General features: G+C 46.5%; 1 protein-coding gene across 1 annotated transcript; it reads right to left on the minus strand.

Annotated features, from left to right (window-relative positions):
* On the minus strand, positions 1-15,276 carry tomm34 (translocase of outer mitochondrial membrane 34). Its single transcript, XM_080204589.1, has 7 exons — positions 15,018-15,276; positions 12,158-12,257; positions 10,719-10,871; positions 10,198-10,355; positions 8,484-8,631; positions 6,177-6,303; positions 1-2,422 (listed from the first exon to the last, which is right to left on the minus strand). The coding sequence occupies exons 1-7, from the start codon at positions 15,148-15,150 to the stop codon at positions 2,318-2,320; spliced, it is 924 nt and encodes a 307-aa protein (XP_080060715.1). The 5' UTR covers positions 15,151-15,276; the 3' UTR covers positions 1-2,317.
* Positions 15,277-16,670: the final 1,394 nt, after the last annotated feature.

Below are 16,670 nucleotides of genomic sequence, written 5' to 3' on the forward strand. Positions count from 1 at the left end.
ACAAAGCAACACCAGAAACAATACATCTTACAAACCACTTCAGCAGCAAAAGCTGCTTTTAAACAGTTTACTCCCAAGGAGCTGTGTGCAGTCACTGAGGAGATTGAACTTACAATTAGTACTGGGTCACTGGGAAACATTCTGCTCATCTGTCAGTGAATTGAAAAAGCAGACACGGAGAGAATGTTTCCTCTTGGGGGGGAAATCAAGAACAAAAGGTTATAATTTTATGTTAAGGAGAAATTATTTCTCTCAAAGGGTTGCAAGTCTGGAATTCATTGTCCTAGAATGTAGTGGATGCTGAGACAGTAAATTTAAGGACGTGGTGGACAGATTTTTAACTAGTTTGACGGGTTGTTTAGTCACAAGGCTCACATTAACACTGCCATTAAGTTACTGTAAAATTCCACTAGTTGCCAACTCCGGCACCTGTTCAGGTCAATGCATCTAACCAGCACATCTTTTAATGTGTAGGGTTATGGTGAACAGACAGGTAAGTGGAGTTGAAGCTGAGATGAGATCAGCCGTGATCACAGAATCCCAGAGTGCCAAAGGAGGCCGCTCAGCCCATTGAGTCTGCACCAACCACAATCGCACCCAGACCCAAACCCCATGCATTTACCCTAACTACTTCCCCTGACACTCGGGTCAATTTAGCACAGCCAATCCACTTAACCTGCACATCTGTGGACTGTGGGAAGAAACTGGAGCGGGTGGAAGAAACCCACACAGACACAGGGAGAACACGCAAACGCCACACAGACAGTGACACAAGCCAGGATTTGAACCCAGGACCCTAGCACTGTGAAGCAGCCATGCTAAACACTGTGCTGCCCCAAATCATATCATATATTAGATGGCAGAGCAGGCTCAAGGGCCGAATGGCCCTTATTCTTATGGCTCTTCTGAAATTGACCCAAAGTGTTTGGGTCTTCACAAGTGTTTGTGAATCTTCTTATCACAACTGCCAGGGCTGGCCAAGCAGAGTGTGGCTTTTTTTTTAAAAAGTGCATTGAACATGGGGCAAAACGCTTGGGTAGTTCTGGAATCATGATGTGGAGATGCCCACGTTGGACTGGTTGGACTTTAACCTGGTGTTGTGAGACTTCTTACTGTAGTTCTGGAATTCCAGGCTATGGAGTTGGTGATGTACGTCCCAGTAACTTCCACAGGTCAGCAGAGTGCATTTATCTGGCTGCACCCCTGCCCATGGAGCTGGATGTCTGCTGGGTGAGTTTAGGACTGGAGCCAGGGAATGAGATTTGAAGACACACAAAGATTGGTAGAAGTTTGTAAGTCTCTTCCACAAAGGAGTATATGTTGGAGCAATTAATTTTACATCTGGATTTTGGAAAAGCAGAGGTAGGAAGCCATATGTGATAACAGTGTGTATCTGGAGTCTGATCATAGATCAGCTGTAATCTCACTAAATAACAAAAAGGTCAAGGGCTTCCTACTCCTATATTTCAAAATCTAAAGTCAGCAAAGGTGCAAGTATAAATTTCCTGTCAGGAATATTATCAGTGCAACAATAATCCAAGAGTGCAATCAGCAGTCAGGTAGCCAGATGGAAAGGGTTAATCACAAGGAGGAAGCAGAGAGAACTTTGAACTGAGTTAGGAAAGACTGCAGATGTCCTTCTTTCTCAGTTGAAGAGAGAGCAAAGGTCACACTTCACTGAATCTGAAACTCTGAACGGTTGGAGGGCAGGGGGCTAAAGAGGTGTCCAGTGAAAACTGGGTCAGGTTTATGTTTTCAGTCTCCATCCACAGTCTCATGGAATTGGCTGCACAGTTGAATCTGAATCACAGCAAGGAGTCAAAGCCATCAGGAGAAGTGGGGCAATGGGGCAGGGCACCGGACCACAGAAGAAAAAGGAATGCAAAGAGTAAAAAGCGCAATCTTCCAAATACAGCGTGCACAAAATAAAGCAATCATTAAAAAAAGTATTTGTCAAGTTCCTCAACAGTATTATTTTGCAAGCAGATATTGCTCTATTACATATATATATTCTATATACATATATAGATGTATTATGGTTGAGGTTTCTGTTGCTAAGTCAATAACAGAAGAGTTCTCACTGCGTAGGAACTGTTTCTATTTTCAATTGGTTTTGTCTAGTTGAGCTGTAGACTGTTTAATTCAAATACTCTCACATCCTTGCTCTTTGGTATCGAGACTAACAACCCGTAAAGCCCTTGAAAAGCAAAAAGGAAAATGCATAAACATATAGGGGTTCAAAACCTGCCTAAGCCCCTCTCTCATATGCACATCTTTAGGGGTTTTGAGTCTGAAGTCCCACCACAAGAACAAGCTTTTATTTGTAAAGCTTCCGGACTTCCTGCAGGAGGCGCTGGCCAGCCGGGTTGCCTGGGTCCAGTCTAAGCATCTCCTGAAGGTCAGCAACACTCCCTCTGTAATCCTAAAGAAACAAAAACAATAGTTAGCAAGCCAATTCCTGACCAGCCTCTAATCAAAGCAATTCTAACAGTGCAACTGTAAGGCTGCTGCTACAGTAGAGTCTTGCTGGACATGTTGCTGTAAACGCTGTGGAGACAACGTTTCTGCCAGTTTTTCACCCAGATTCCAGCACAAACCAGAGGCTGAATTGGCCATGATCCCAGGTATAAATTGTGAGATTCCGCTGACTACAGCTCTTCAAATTGTGCTCTGTCCTTGAGCTCACAGACATCAGCAGCAATAACAAAGAACAAAGAACAACACAGCATAGAAAACAGGCCCTTCGGCCCAACGAGCCCACGCTGCCATTTTAACACTGTGAGTGCCCTCTTCTACCTATGACCTTTGTCTACGCCTACTGGACTCCACAGTAAAGGAATTATAACCAGATTGAGGGAGGTCTAATTTAGGGACAATTTGTTAACGCCAATTAGCCTAAGAGCACGTTTTTGGGGTGTGGGAGGAAACCGGAGCACCCGGAGAAAACCCACACAAGCACAGGGAGAATGTGCAAACTCCCACAGACACCGACACAAATCCATGTATCTGCACAGCAAACAGTGATAGTCACTGAGCTGTCGTGTTGCCTGTCAGCTGGTCCAGTTTAAGCGTACACTAACGACGTGAAGCACTAGGCAACTCTTGAAGCAACATCCAAGAGCAGCCCTCGCACGACCCACCGCGTGTATGCCCCTTGTTAGACAACTTTTACCACGCTTACAAATCAAATAAGAATTATCTGAAGGAACAAGTTGTGACCATTCATAGTCACAGAGGTTTATAGCATGGAAACAGGTCCTTTGGCCGAACTCGTCCATGCTATCCTTTTATTTAAAGCTCTAAACTAATCCCAATTGCCCGCATTTGGCCTATATCCCTCCTATACCCATCGTACCCATGTAATATTCAATTAAACTGTTACGCTATTTTCAATGATTTTGAATCAGGTAAGGGTTGGATTCTTACTGAAAGAGTTTGGTTTTAAATTGATAAACCCATTTGCAGCCATATCAAAGTGCACTGGGATTCATAAGAACATAAGAAATAGGAGCAGGAGTAGGCCAACCAGCCCCTCGAGCCTGCCCCGCCATTCAATAAGATCATGGCTGATCTGTCGTGGCTCAGTTCCACATTCCCGCCCTCTCCCCATAACCCTTAATCCCCTCTCATCAAAAACCCATCAACCCGCGTCTTAAAAATATTTAGCGAGGTAGCCTCCACTACTTCAACGGGCAGAGAATTCCAGAGATTCACCACCCTTTGAGTGAAGAAGTTCCTCCTCAACTCCGTTCTAAACCGCACCCCCCTTTATCTTGAAGCTGTGCCCCCTAGTCCTGCTATCCTTTCTGAGCGGGAAGAGTCTCTCCACCTCTACCCTATCCATCCCATTCATCATCTTATACGTCTCAATGAGATCTCCCCTCATTCTTCTAAACTCTAACGAGTACAAGCCTAATTTATTCAGCCTCTCCTCATAGCTCAACCCCCTCAACTCCGGCATCAGCCTAGTAAACCTCCTCTGCACACCCTCCAAGGCCAAAATGTTGCCTGGACTGGGAGGCATGCCTTATGAAGTTAGGTTGAGGGAGCTGGGTCTCTTTTCCCTGGAGAGACCAAGGTTGAGAGGCGACCTGATAGAAGTTTATAAAATGTTGAGAGGAATAGATAGGGTGGATTCTCAGAGGCTATTTCCCCAGGTTGAAATGGTCGCTACGAGAGGACACAGATTTAAAGGTGCGGGGAGGAAAGTACAGAAATGATGTTAGGGGTAAGTTTTTCACTCAGAGTGGTGAGTGAATGGAATCGGCTGCCGTCAGTGGTGGTGGAGGCGAACTCGCTGGGGTCTTTTAAAAGACTTCTGGATGAGTATATGGGGTTTTATGGGATTGGGGGTTATAGATAGGTCTATAGACTGGTAGGTGTTGATGTGATCAGCGCAACTCGTGGGCCGAAGGGCCTGTTTGTGCTGTAGTGTTCTATGTTCTATGTTCTATGTTCTAAAATATCCTTGCGTAAGTACGGCGCCCAAAACTGCACACAGTACTCCAGCTCCATTCTTAAATACATGGAAAGACTAAATTATCACTATTTATCACACTGCACTGGTCCATGAGAGTATTTACTGTCTATGAACCTAATCAATGCCAATTTAAAAACATCTTAGGCACACACAATTTCTGGATTACACCCCAAGGGAAAAATTCACTGCCTTCCATTAATTGGTTACTAATGAACAATCTAAGAAGTATTGGGGTAGGATTAGTAAATTTGCGGCTGACAGAAAGATTGGCCGGGTGGTTAACAGTGAGACGGGGTGTCTTGGGCTACAAAAAGATATGGATGGAGTGGTCACATGGGCAGATAAGTGGCAGGTGGAATTTAACCCTGAAAAGTGTGAGGTGATACACATTGGAAGAAGTAATTTGACAAGAAAATATTCAATGAATGGCAGGACACTGACAAGTTCTGTGGAACAAAGGGACCTTGGCATGTTTGTCCTGACAGAAGACGGAACAGCATATTAACAGAGTGGTGAAAAAGGCACATGGGATACTTGCCTTTATCAATCGAGGCATAAATTACAAAAAGAGGGAGGCTATGATCGAGTTGTATAGAACTTTGGTGAGTCCACAACTAGAGTATTACGTGCAGTTCTGGTCGCTACATTATCCGAAGGATGTGATTGTGCTGGAGGGGCTGCAGAGGAGATTCACGAGGATGCTGCCTGGGATGAAACATTTAAGTTATGAAGAGAGGTTGTGTAGGCTTGGGTTGTTTTTGTTAGAGTAGAGAAGATTGAAGGGCGACCTGATCAAGGTGTACAAGATTGAGGGACACGAACAGAGTGGATAAGGAGCAGCTCTTCCCCTTAGTTGAAGGGTTAGTAATGAGGGGACATAAGTTCAAGGTGAGGGGCAGAAGACTGAGGGGGTATGTGAGGAAAACCTCTTTTACCCAGAGGGTGGTAATGGTCTGGAATGCGCTGCCTGGGAGGGTGGTGGAGGCCAAATGCCCCACATCCTTTAAAAAGTACCTGGATGAGCATTTGGCACATCATAACATTCAGGGCTATGGGACAAGTGCTGGTCGATGGGATTAGATGGCAGTTCAAGTGTTTCTAATGTGTCAGTGCGGACTTGATGGGTCAAAGGACCTCTTTGACGCTGTATATAATTTTATGATTCATCTTTGGCTCAGTGGGTGACATTCTCACCTCAAGTAAGAGGATTGTCCTCTCCAGACACTTATCGGCTCAAGAGTAGGCCCAGGATGCTGATGGTGGAGGATTCAAATATCTCACATTGTGCTCTCTCGTTTTGAGACTAATAACACATAAATACCATTGGTAATGCCATTGAATGTCGAGGGGAGATGGTTAGATTCTCTCTGGTTTACTGTGGTCTTTGCTGGTCACTTGTGCAGCAGAATATTACTTGCCATTTCTGAACACAAACCTGAATGTTGGTCCCGGTCTTGCTGCATTTGGACATGGACTGTTACAATATCTAAGGAGTTGTAAATGGTGCAATCAGCAGCAAACATCCCTACTCTGACTTTATGATGGACGCTGCCCTTAAGCTGAGATGACTGGCCTCCAAAAACCAGAAGCATCTTGCTTGCGCTCTGTAAGTCTCCTATTCATCAACCAGCTGCCAATGCCATGAAAAATGTATCAATGTTTAACGATCCACGTTAAGCTGCTGCGTTTTGCTTACTTTCACTTCTTTCCGAGCTTGGGCCCGTCGGTAGAATGCTTTCAGATTGTTGGGATCCAAGTCCAATGCAGCTGTGCAATCTTGCATTGCTTCAGGATACTGCTTCAGCTGCAGGTAACACAGGGCTCTGTGGAGGAGGGACAGCAGACTGGGTCAATCAACAAGGTACAGGCTGTGCTCATACACAGAGAGCGCCACAGGCATATGGAACACAAACTCCCAACTCCCCATGCACACATTTATTTAGGTTTTGTGAGAAGGGAAGGTCACGTGGTCCAGATGGTGAAACTAAATCCTGGGCCGGGGGCTGGAGAACTTCCCACCTGTGAATGGAACAAGTAAATGACACAAACAAGAAAAGACTGACTGATTCATCAGCCCATTCCACAGAGAATCAGAGTAGAGACTACCCACCCCAGCCCAGCCACAACCTTGAGTCTCCTGTGATTGGGAACAACATATAAACCAGCCTTTTCCACACAACAACTACCATAGTCTCTGGGAAAAGAACTGGCTAACATGGTCCTCCTAACTCTAATTATAGACTGTAAAAGGCCATGAGGTAGATCGATATAATGCAAACAAGGAACAGTGTTCACAGATGCAGTCAGTCCAATACGCCCCTCGGGTGAAGTTTGTTCCAAGAGTCACCTGATCCACTCTCAAAGAGACATAACCCCCCCCCCCACTACAGACATAAACCCCCTCCCCTCTTATTTCAAAACCCCCATTAATAATATTTAAAATACATATGCAAGTTACGTGGGTATTGAACACAAAGTCAGAACTATATGCAGGTAAACACGGAAAAACATCCAATCATGCCTACACTGACATAATCAGTCTCTCTGGGGGATGGCAGTTTCTATACGATCATCTCCTCGTCTCAGGAGCTTTCTCCAGAATCCCATCCTGAATTTTGGGAATCTCTTGCTGTTTAATGGTTGCTTTCCCCATCAGGTTGGTTTCTGTTTTCCTTGGTCATTGCCACCATCTCCTCCCTGGGTCAGTCTATCCCTGGCTCAGTCGCTTCCTTTCCCGGCTGCATCCAAAACGATTCAGAAGCTTGGAGATATTGATAAGGTGCAGCGACCAGCTGGACCGCGTGTCTCCCCCAGACCAACTCATCCCTGATCTGCACCATCTATGATAATGGTCCTATTTGGGCTGCCATCATTGCTGGAATCCATTTTCTCCAGACACGTCAGCGTTGGGCTGGGATTTTCCGGCCTCGCTCACCCCAAGGTCAGAAAGTCCCTCCCCGAAGTCAACAGACCTTTGCAATGATCCATAATGTAAGCTTTGCTGGTTAGAATCTGGCATTTGTTGCCCTTCAGAAGATGGTGGTGACCTGCTTTCTTGACAGCTGTAATCCATGTGGTTTAATACACCGTGGCACGGTTAGAACAGCTGCCTCACAGCACCAGCGATCTGCGATTCATTCCCGCCTTGGGTCACTGTCTCCATTTGGGTGGAGTCTGCACATTCTCCCCATGTGGGTTTCCTCTGAATGCTCTGGTTTTCTTCCACAGTCCAAAGACATGGGGTTAGGTGCACTGGCCATACTAAATTCTCCCTCAGTGTACCTGAACAGACACTGGAGTGTGGCAACTAGGGGATTTTCACAGTAACTTCATTGCAGTGTTAATGTAAGCCTACTTGTGACACTAATAAATAAACTTAAGTGCGTCCAACACATGCCTCATTTTTCCTGCAATCTCACTGTGTATAATCACAAGCCCATCCAAGTGCATCTTACTCAGGCTGTTCTTTCTCAGACCGTGGAATTCCTTGCCAAACAGAGTGCAGAGAGGTGCTCACCAATCCCTTCTGTAATTCTGGCCTCATCAGCAATGCTGACAATCTGTGAATGAAAAGGGGACCTACCAGAATTGAGGCACAGTCATTTAGTGATCGGAAAGGCTGGTGATGCTGTGGGTAGAATCCCACAAAACCTGTGGATTCAGGCCCCGCTCCAGATCCCGATGGTCGAGGAAGGAATGTTTATAACATGGCAAAACAGGTTCAGTGTCTACTTGTAAATCTTTCTAAAACACACCAATCCGGTGGTAACAGTGGGAGAGATTCCTGGTCAGCTAATGTGATGGAAGGAAATTGGGATCAAATTAGCTGAGTTACCTGGATGGCATGGATCAGAATGGTACTAACAGTACGGGAGTTCGATCCCTGTTCTGGCTAGCGAGGGTTGGGGGCTGCCTCCTTGCCTTACATGTGGTGAGGACTGAGTGAAACCTCAACTCAAGAGGATTAGGAATCTAGGCTAACAGTCACAGCATGCTCGAGTACCTGTTAGTGTATGTAGTACATTCCTGATTATTCAGCTTCAGGCTGGCACTGTATTTTTCCACTGCTTTTCTGTGCTCTCCTTTACGAACCAACTCATTCCCTTCTTCCTTCAGAGACTTGGCTCGCTCCAGTCCATAACTGCTGGAACCTGGAAACACAATGGGGCACTGCATTGACATAAACAGATATTATTGTTCTACAATGGGAGTTATCAATGTGCTTTTTCACCCAGGACCAGGGCCCCAGTTTTTTTATAATTCATTTAGGGACCAATAACATTTTGTTTAAGATAGGCAAAGTTTGAGATTCAATTTGCTTACTCAGTGAATAAAGCAACAAGAAGTTTTAAACAAACAGAAACAAACATTTACTGAAGAAGATCAGAAAGATAACACAATTTACAATAACTTAAATCCTAACATACAGCATTAATATTGGGTACTTGTGAATTACGAGAGCTCTGATTGGATTCTTCTCACACCGATAACATCCCACACTCTTCTCACACACTGTTAACTGTACCATAGAAAACATTCTTTCTGGTTGTATCACAGATTGGTATGGCTCCTGCTCTGCTCAAGACTGCAAGAAACTACATAGGGTCACGAATGAAGTTCAATCCATCACACAAACCAGCTCCCACCCATTGACTCCGTCTACTCCAGCTGCCTCAGAAAAGCAGCCAGCATAATTAAGGAGCCCGTGCACCCTGGACATTCTCTCTTCCACGTTTTTCTGTCGGGAAAAAGATACAAAAGTCTGAGGTCATGTACCAACCGATTCAAGAACAACTTCTTCCCTGCTGCTGTCAGACTTTTGAATAGACCTATCTTGCATTAACTTGATCTTTCTCGACACCCTAGCTATGACTGTAACACTACATTCTGCACTCTCTCCTTTCCTTTGATTTGATTTATTATTGTCACATATGTTAACATACAGTGCTAAGTATTGTTTCTTGTGTGCTATACAGACAAAGCATGTCATTCATAGAGAAGGAAAAGAGAGAGTGCAGAATGTGTTACAGTCATAGCCAGGGTATAGAGAAAGATCAACTTAATGCAAGGTAAACGCATTCAAAAGTTTGACAGCAGCAGGGAAGAAGCTATTTTTGTGTCAGTTAGTACATGACTTCAGACTTTTATATCTTTTTCCTGAAGGAAGGAGGTGGAAGAGAGAATGTCTGGGGTGCATTAGGTCCTTAATTATGCTGTCTGCTTTGCCGAGGCAGCAGAAAGTGTAGACAGAGTCAGTGGATGGGAGGCTGGTTTGAGTGATGGATCGGGTTACATTCACAACTTTTTGTATTTCCTTGTGGTCTTGGACAGAGCAGGAGCCCAGACCAAGCTGTGATACAACCAGAAAGAAAGCTTTCTGTGGTGCATCTGTAAAAGTCGGTGAGAGTCATTCCTGACATGCCAAATTTCCTTAGTCTTCTGAGAAAGTAGAGGCGTTGGTGGGCTTTCTTAACCATAGTGTAGGCATGTGGGGGCCAGGGCAGGTTGTCGGTGAGGTTTTCCTTCTCTATGAATGGTATGCTTTGTCTTTATGGCATGTAAGAAACAATATTTTTCACTGTATGTTAATGGATGTGACAATAATAAATCAAATCAAATCACACTCTCCTCTCACACTGTTAACAGTTACCCTCCTTGTGTGGGTGTGACAGTGAGCTGTTGGATCACAGATTACGGGGATATGGTGGATCTCTCACCTGTGTCTGCTGATGCCTGTGGACTGTTCCTTGGCTCTCCCGCGCTCCCAAGGACATTGGGTTCCCATTTACGCTGAGCCGAGAAGGGCACCGAGGGCACTGTAGGAAGATTATCACGCCACTTACTGCCATCCTTGTCAATCAAAACTTTCCTCATTCTGCAACAGTGAGAAGAAAACAAACTCAGTCAGATCAGCATGTTCAGAGTTTGGAGTTTATTGATGCGTTGTTCTGAGGCACGGAACTTGGGGAACCAGGGAATCATCACCTGGGACTCATTAACCCTTTCAGTGCTGCAATGGCACAAACTGGCATCAAATCACATGGTTCTAACTCTGCTTTATCTGGTCAGAATGATAAAATAAACTGTTCAAAACTGCAATGGCCGGAAAAATAAAATTATAAAGCGAATCCAAAAAAGTTGCGTAAAGCTTTGCCTGCAATACACCTGCTGGAAACAGTAGCATTCCTTCCCCTGCTTCACAGGAACAGATTGCAGGGTCACATTTGGCCACTCTTACCTGTTCATACCATCCTGTGCAACCTGCACACTGCTGTCCACCTGCATTGCAGTATTGTAATCTACGTAAGCCTGAGAGTATCGCTCCAGCGCCTCATAAGCAGCAGCACGACGTAGAAGGGGCTTCAGCGTGAAGGGAACGAGCTCCAATGACCTGGAACCAGGGAGTCACAGGACAGGGTTAACACATCTCTCCATCAGTCTTTTTCAGGCACCATCTATTGTTTCCACCCTGGTTTTTATATATCTCCTCCTGACACGCTCAAGAACAGTATCACAGGACGCGCACCCCCCCACCCACCGTACCTGGCACAATGACCACTTCACATGCCCAACGAATTAATTTCACCGGGCTATTTGGCTACAAAGGGCTGTCTCAACTGAATGTGGTTCACAAACACTCATTTTCTCCTTAGCCCTGGGATACTGAAAGCAATTGTAGGAATAATGCTATTGATTACTATACCACAGGCCTTTGTGTCTACTGCTTATTTATATGTACTCACATTGATGTAGTTTTTGATATTTTTGCAGATGTACAGAAGATTTATATAGCACCTTTAATACAATAAAACATCCCAAGGCACATCACAAGGTCAAACCACAAAATTATGAGGGCTACAGATAGGGTGAACAGTGGAAGCTTTTTCCCAGGGCAGAAGTCACAATTTCAAGGAGGCACAAGTTCAAGATAAGGGGGGAAAAGGTTCAGTGGAGTTGTGCGGGGCATTTTTATTTTTACACAGGGTGGTGGGGGCCTGGAATGCATTGCCAACTGAGGCAGTTACATTAGCCACATTGATGACTTATCTTGATAAGCATATAAATAAATGAGGAATAGAGGGATATAACCGGTTGGTCTAGATAGGTAAACATGATCGGCGCAGGCTTGGAGGGCTGAAGGACCTGTTCCTGTGCTGTACTGTTCTTGTTCGCATAAAGAAACTTTACTGCCGATGACCAAAAGCTTGCTCAAAGAGATAGTATCTTAAAGGAGGGCGTGAGGTGAAGAGCCTTAGGGAGGAATTTTCAAAGCTTAGGGACAGCAGCTGAAAGTGCAGTCAATCAGGGAGGCTCAAGAAGCCAGAATTTGAGGGGTGTAAATATCTCCGAGGGTTGTGGAGCTGGAGGAGGTTACAGATATAGGGAGGGGCAAGGCCACATAGGGGAATAAGATGAGAATTTTAAAATGAAAAGGTGGCTTGACCAGAAGCCACTGCAGATCAGTGAATACAGGGGTGATAGCGGAACAGTAATCAATGCAAGAATTAAGACATGGGCAGCAGCGTTCTGCAGAACCTCAAGGTTACAGAGGGTAGAATGTGGGATAGCAGCCATCAGTGCTTTGGAATAGTCAAGTCTACAGATAGCAAAGGCACAAGTGAGGCAATTCCCAACCAAATATCGCTAACGTTTGGTGCCTTTAGCTCAGATACATACACAGTACAATCCTTTATACATTCACTGCAATTTCCAATCTTCAGATAACAGGCAGCTCGGTTAGAATACAGCACACTCAAGTCATCTGGGCATTTTGCACCTAGTTAGTCAGAGAAGGAAAAGCAGAATTTTATGATTCATATACAGAGCAAAGTCTGTTAAAAAAAATGCCTCACATAAACAAAGGGTCAATTACAGAGCTGCGAGGAGAACATTTATTCAGGAGAAAGTGTTAACATACTTTCAGTTTCTCAAGCAAATTACATTACCTCTTCAAGCACCCAGATACAAGGAAGAACTAGCATACATATAGTGCTTTTCATGATCTCAGCATACCCCAACATGCATTACAGTCACTGAATTACTCACGTACTGTAATGATTATTGTAATGTAGGAAAGCAGGGAAGGCCAAATTGGAGCACAGCAAGCTCCCACAAACATAAGAATAACCACAAAATCCACTTTAGAAACAGAAACAGAAGATGCTGGAAAATCTCAGCAAGTCTGACAGCATCTATGGAGAGAGAATAGAGCCAACGTTTCGAGTCAGGATGACCCTTCATCAGAGCAGATTCCAGCATCCACAGGATTTTGTCTTTATCTTAGTGTTTCTCTCTCCACGGATGCCGTCAGACCCGCTGAGATTTACCAGCATCTTGCTTTAATCTGCTTTTGTGATGCCGATTGAAGGATAACTATTGGTCGGGACACTGGGGTAACTCCCTCGCAAAATAGTGCCAAGAGCTCTTTGACATCAGAAGCAAGAGTGGCACTCACTGAGACAGGTATATAAAAAGCAGAACACATGCACGTGTGCAAACACCACTCCCCACTTTCCACACTCCCCCCACCACCAGAACTGCGTGACCAGCCGAAGAGGGTCAGGAGGTTGGTGGGTTTCTGAAGCAAAAGGAATCAGTGGCTTGAGGAGAGGGAGATGAAATTCATGATGAGGAGGAGGGGAGGTTAATAAGAACATAAGAACATAAGAAATAGGAGCAGGAGTAGGCCAACTAGCCCTTCGAGCCTGCCCCGCCATTCAATAAGATCATGGCTGATCTGTCATGGCTCAGTTCCACATTCCCGCCCTCTCCCCATAACCCTTAATCCCCTCTCTCATCAAAAACCCGGTTTACTAGGCTGATGCCGGAGTTGAGGGGGTTGAGCTATGAGGAGAGGCTGAATAAACTAGGTTGTACTCGTTAGAGTTTAGAAGAATGAAGGGAGATCTCATTGAGACATATAAGATGATGAATGGGATGGATAGGATAGAGGTGGAGAGACTCTTCCCGCTCAGAAAGGATAATAGGACTAGGGGGCACAGCCTCTAGATAAAGGGGGGGCGGTTTAGAACAGAGTTGAGGAGGAACTTCTTCACTCAAAGGGTGGTGAATCTCTGGAATTCTCTGCCCGTTGAGGTGGTGGAGGCTACCTCGCTAAATATTTTTAAGACGCGGGTTGATGGGTTTTTGATAAGAGAGGGGATTAAGGGTTATGGGGAGAGGGCGGGAATGTGGAACTGATCCACTTCAGATCAGCCATGATCTTATTGAATGGCGGGGCAGGCTCGAAGGGCTAGATGGCCTACTCCTGCTCCTATTTCTTATGTTCTTATGTTCAACCCGCGTCTTAAAAATATTTAACGAGGCAGCCTCCACCACTTCAACGGGCAGAGAATTCCAGAGATTCACCACCCTTTGAGTGAAGAAGTTCCTCCTCAACTCCGTTCTAAACCGCCCCCCCTTTATCTTGAGGCTATGCCCCCTAGTCCTACTATCCTTTGAGTGGGAAGAGTCTCTCCACCTCTATCCTATCCATCCCATTCATCATCTTATATGTCTCAATGAGATCTCCCCTCATTCTTCTAAACTCTAACGAGTACAAGCCTAATTTATTCAGCCTCTCCTCATAGCTCATCCCCCTCAACTCCGGCATCAGCCTAGTAAACCTCCTCTGCACTCCCTCCAAGGCTAAAATATCCTTGCGTAAGTACTAACTGGGGTTAAGAGATAACTGGAAGGTCCACAGGCAACTTGATATCTATCATACATAGAAAAAATTGTTCTTGCAATTTACGACAACATTCAGCACTTCCGGATGAATGAGCCATTCAGAAATCAGTAACCCTCTATTATCCTGTATTAACCAACTCTAGAAGACAGTTTTGGATGTATGGGTTTCTTCCAGGAGCTCCGGTTTCCTCCTAATGTCCAAAAATGTGCGGATTAGGTTGATTGGCCACGCTTAATTACCCCTTTGTGTCAGGGAGATTAGCAAGGTAAATATGAGGGGTTACAGGAATAGGGCCTGGGTGGGATTGTGGTTGGTACAGACTTGATGGGTTGAATGGCCTCCTTCTGCACTTACCCAGGTCCCATCCCCACAACTCCAGACATTTAGCCTGACCAATCCAACAAAGCAACACATCTTTCAGACTGTGGGAGGAAACCGGAGCACCCGGAGGAAACCCACACAGACACGGGGAGAACGTGCAAACAGATGTGACCCAAGCCGGGAATTGAACCCAGATCCCTGGCACTGAGAAGCAGCAGTACTAACCACAGTGCCAAATGCCCACTCCCCACTGAAACCCCACCAAATCTCCTGCACCCCAACCCCCTCACTGTCCATCCCCACCCCCGTCCCGTCCCCCTCACACCACCTCCTTCCCCCCCCCCAATCCCTCTGATTCTCCATCAAACCCTACCATAGCTCCCCAACCCCCTCACTATCCATCCCCTCCCCCCATCCCATCTCCAACCCCCACCACTCCTCCTAACTCCCCATCCAACAGTCCAACCCCTCCCCGGGGTGACCCGGCCCCCAGCCCTCCCCCCCCCCCCCCCCCCCCGGGCCTACCTGACTCCTTCAGGCTGTTGATGGCCTCCGAGTAGCGCTCCGCGGCCTGTCCGAACTGCCCGTGCCGGAAGAGCTCATTGCCGGCGCTCTTCAAATGCAGCGCGGAGGCCGAGCCCCGGCTGCGGCCCGACATTGGGAGACTGGGAGCGAGGAGTAGAGCCCGGGGCGGAGAGGAGGCCGGAGAGGCCCGGGGCTGGAGTGAGGGACAGAGCCGGAACCGGTGCGGCCTCCGTGCGGCGGAGCGAGAGGAGGAGCCAGGGGCGGGGCATCTGGCTGGGGGCGGGACCGCCGGTCGGGGGCGGGGCCTTTGGTAAGGCGAAGAGGCAGGCGTCTCCAGTTGGGGGCGGGGTCTCTGACATGTTGTCTTTGCCCGGGCAGGGGACGGGGGGAGGACGGCGCGCGGACAACGTTCAGGGGGCGGGGTTTGGTCAGTGTGGGCGGGTTATGTTCAGGGGGCGGGGCCGGAGTTGGAGGCGGGGCCGGGGTGTTGGGGCGGGGTTTGAGTTGAGGGCGGGGCTTGGCCAGTGTGGGGGGGGCTAGGGGAACACTGCAGCACCATTGTATTGATGTGGAGATGCTGGTGTTGGACTGGGGTAAACACAGTAAGGACTCTCACCACACCAGGTTAAAGTCCAGTAGGTTTATTTGGTAGTAAAAGCCACTAGCTTTCGGAACGATGTTCCTTCGTCAGGTGAGTGGAGAGTTCTGATAGATCCTCTCCACGTAAGAACACCATCCAGCAGTACATACTCTTCCAACTAGGCCAATGTTGTCTCCCTGATACTCTGCAGGAAAGGATGTCCCATGGTATGGTACATTGGGGAGACCATGCAGACACTACAACAACGGATGAATGAACACCGCTCAACAATCACCAGGCAAGCCCGTTCCCTTCCTGTTGGCGAACACTTCAATGGTCACGGGCATTCGGCCTCTGATCTTCGGGTAAACATTCTCCAAGGCGGCCTTCACAACATACGACAGCGCAGAGTCACTGAGCAGAGACTGATAGCCAAGTTCTGCACACATGAGGATGGCCTCAACTGTGATGTTGAGTTCATGTCGCACTATCTGTAATCCCCATGACTTGCCTGAACTTGCAACATCTCACTTACTGTCCTGTCTGGAGACAATACACATCCCTTTAACCTATGCTAATGCTCTCTCCACTCACATTGTCTGCACCTTTAAGACTTGAATAGCAGATTAGCTGTAAAGACTCACATTCTAATCAGTATTCTGTAAACTGTGTGTGTGTGTGCCTTTATATGCCCTGTTTGAGATCAGAACTCCCCATTCACCTGAAGAAGGAACAGCATTCCAAAAGCTTGTGGCGTTTACTACCAAATAAACCTGTTGGACTTTAACTTGGTGTTGTGAGACTTCTTACAGTGCACCATTGTCCTGCAGCCTCTCGCTGCCCAGTGCCCCCTCTGCCCACAGTGGGGATTTCGATTTAAACAGGTGATGCTGTAACTGTGCCCTTCCACCAGCAGGAGCACTCTCCTGCTGTCTGTGCATTTCTCTAGCACCTTCCCCATCCTCAGGGGCCGTTCCAAAGCACTTATTACAACCCACTGAAATACTTTGCAAATTTTACTGTTTGGTAATGTAGGAAACCACACAGCCAATCTGTGCACAGTCCTCCATTTG

This window comes from Carcharhinus amblyrhynchos, chromosome 16, assembly GCF_965287045.1.
Source record: "Carcharhinus amblyrhynchos chromosome 16, sCarAmb.v2.hapA, whole genome shotgun sequence".
Classification (NCBI taxonomy): domain Eukaryota; kingdom Metazoa; phylum Chordata; class Chondrichthyes; order Carcharhiniformes; family Carcharhinidae; genus Carcharhinus; species Carcharhinus amblyrhynchos.

Coding starts and splice junctions, on each gene's coding strand:
- tomm34 (XM_080204589.1), bottom strand. CDS start 15,150: ATGTCGGGCCGCAGCCGGGGCTCGGCCTCCGCGCTGCATTTGAAGAGC. Junction 12,258..15,017: donor CAACAGCCTGAAGGAGTCAG/GTAGGCCCGGGG, acceptor CTGACTAACTAG/GTGCAAAATGCCCAGATGAC. Junction 2,423..6,176: donor AAGCTCGGAAAGAAGTGAAA/GTAAGCAAAACG, acceptor TTGTTTCTTTAG/GATTACAGAGGGAGTGTTGC.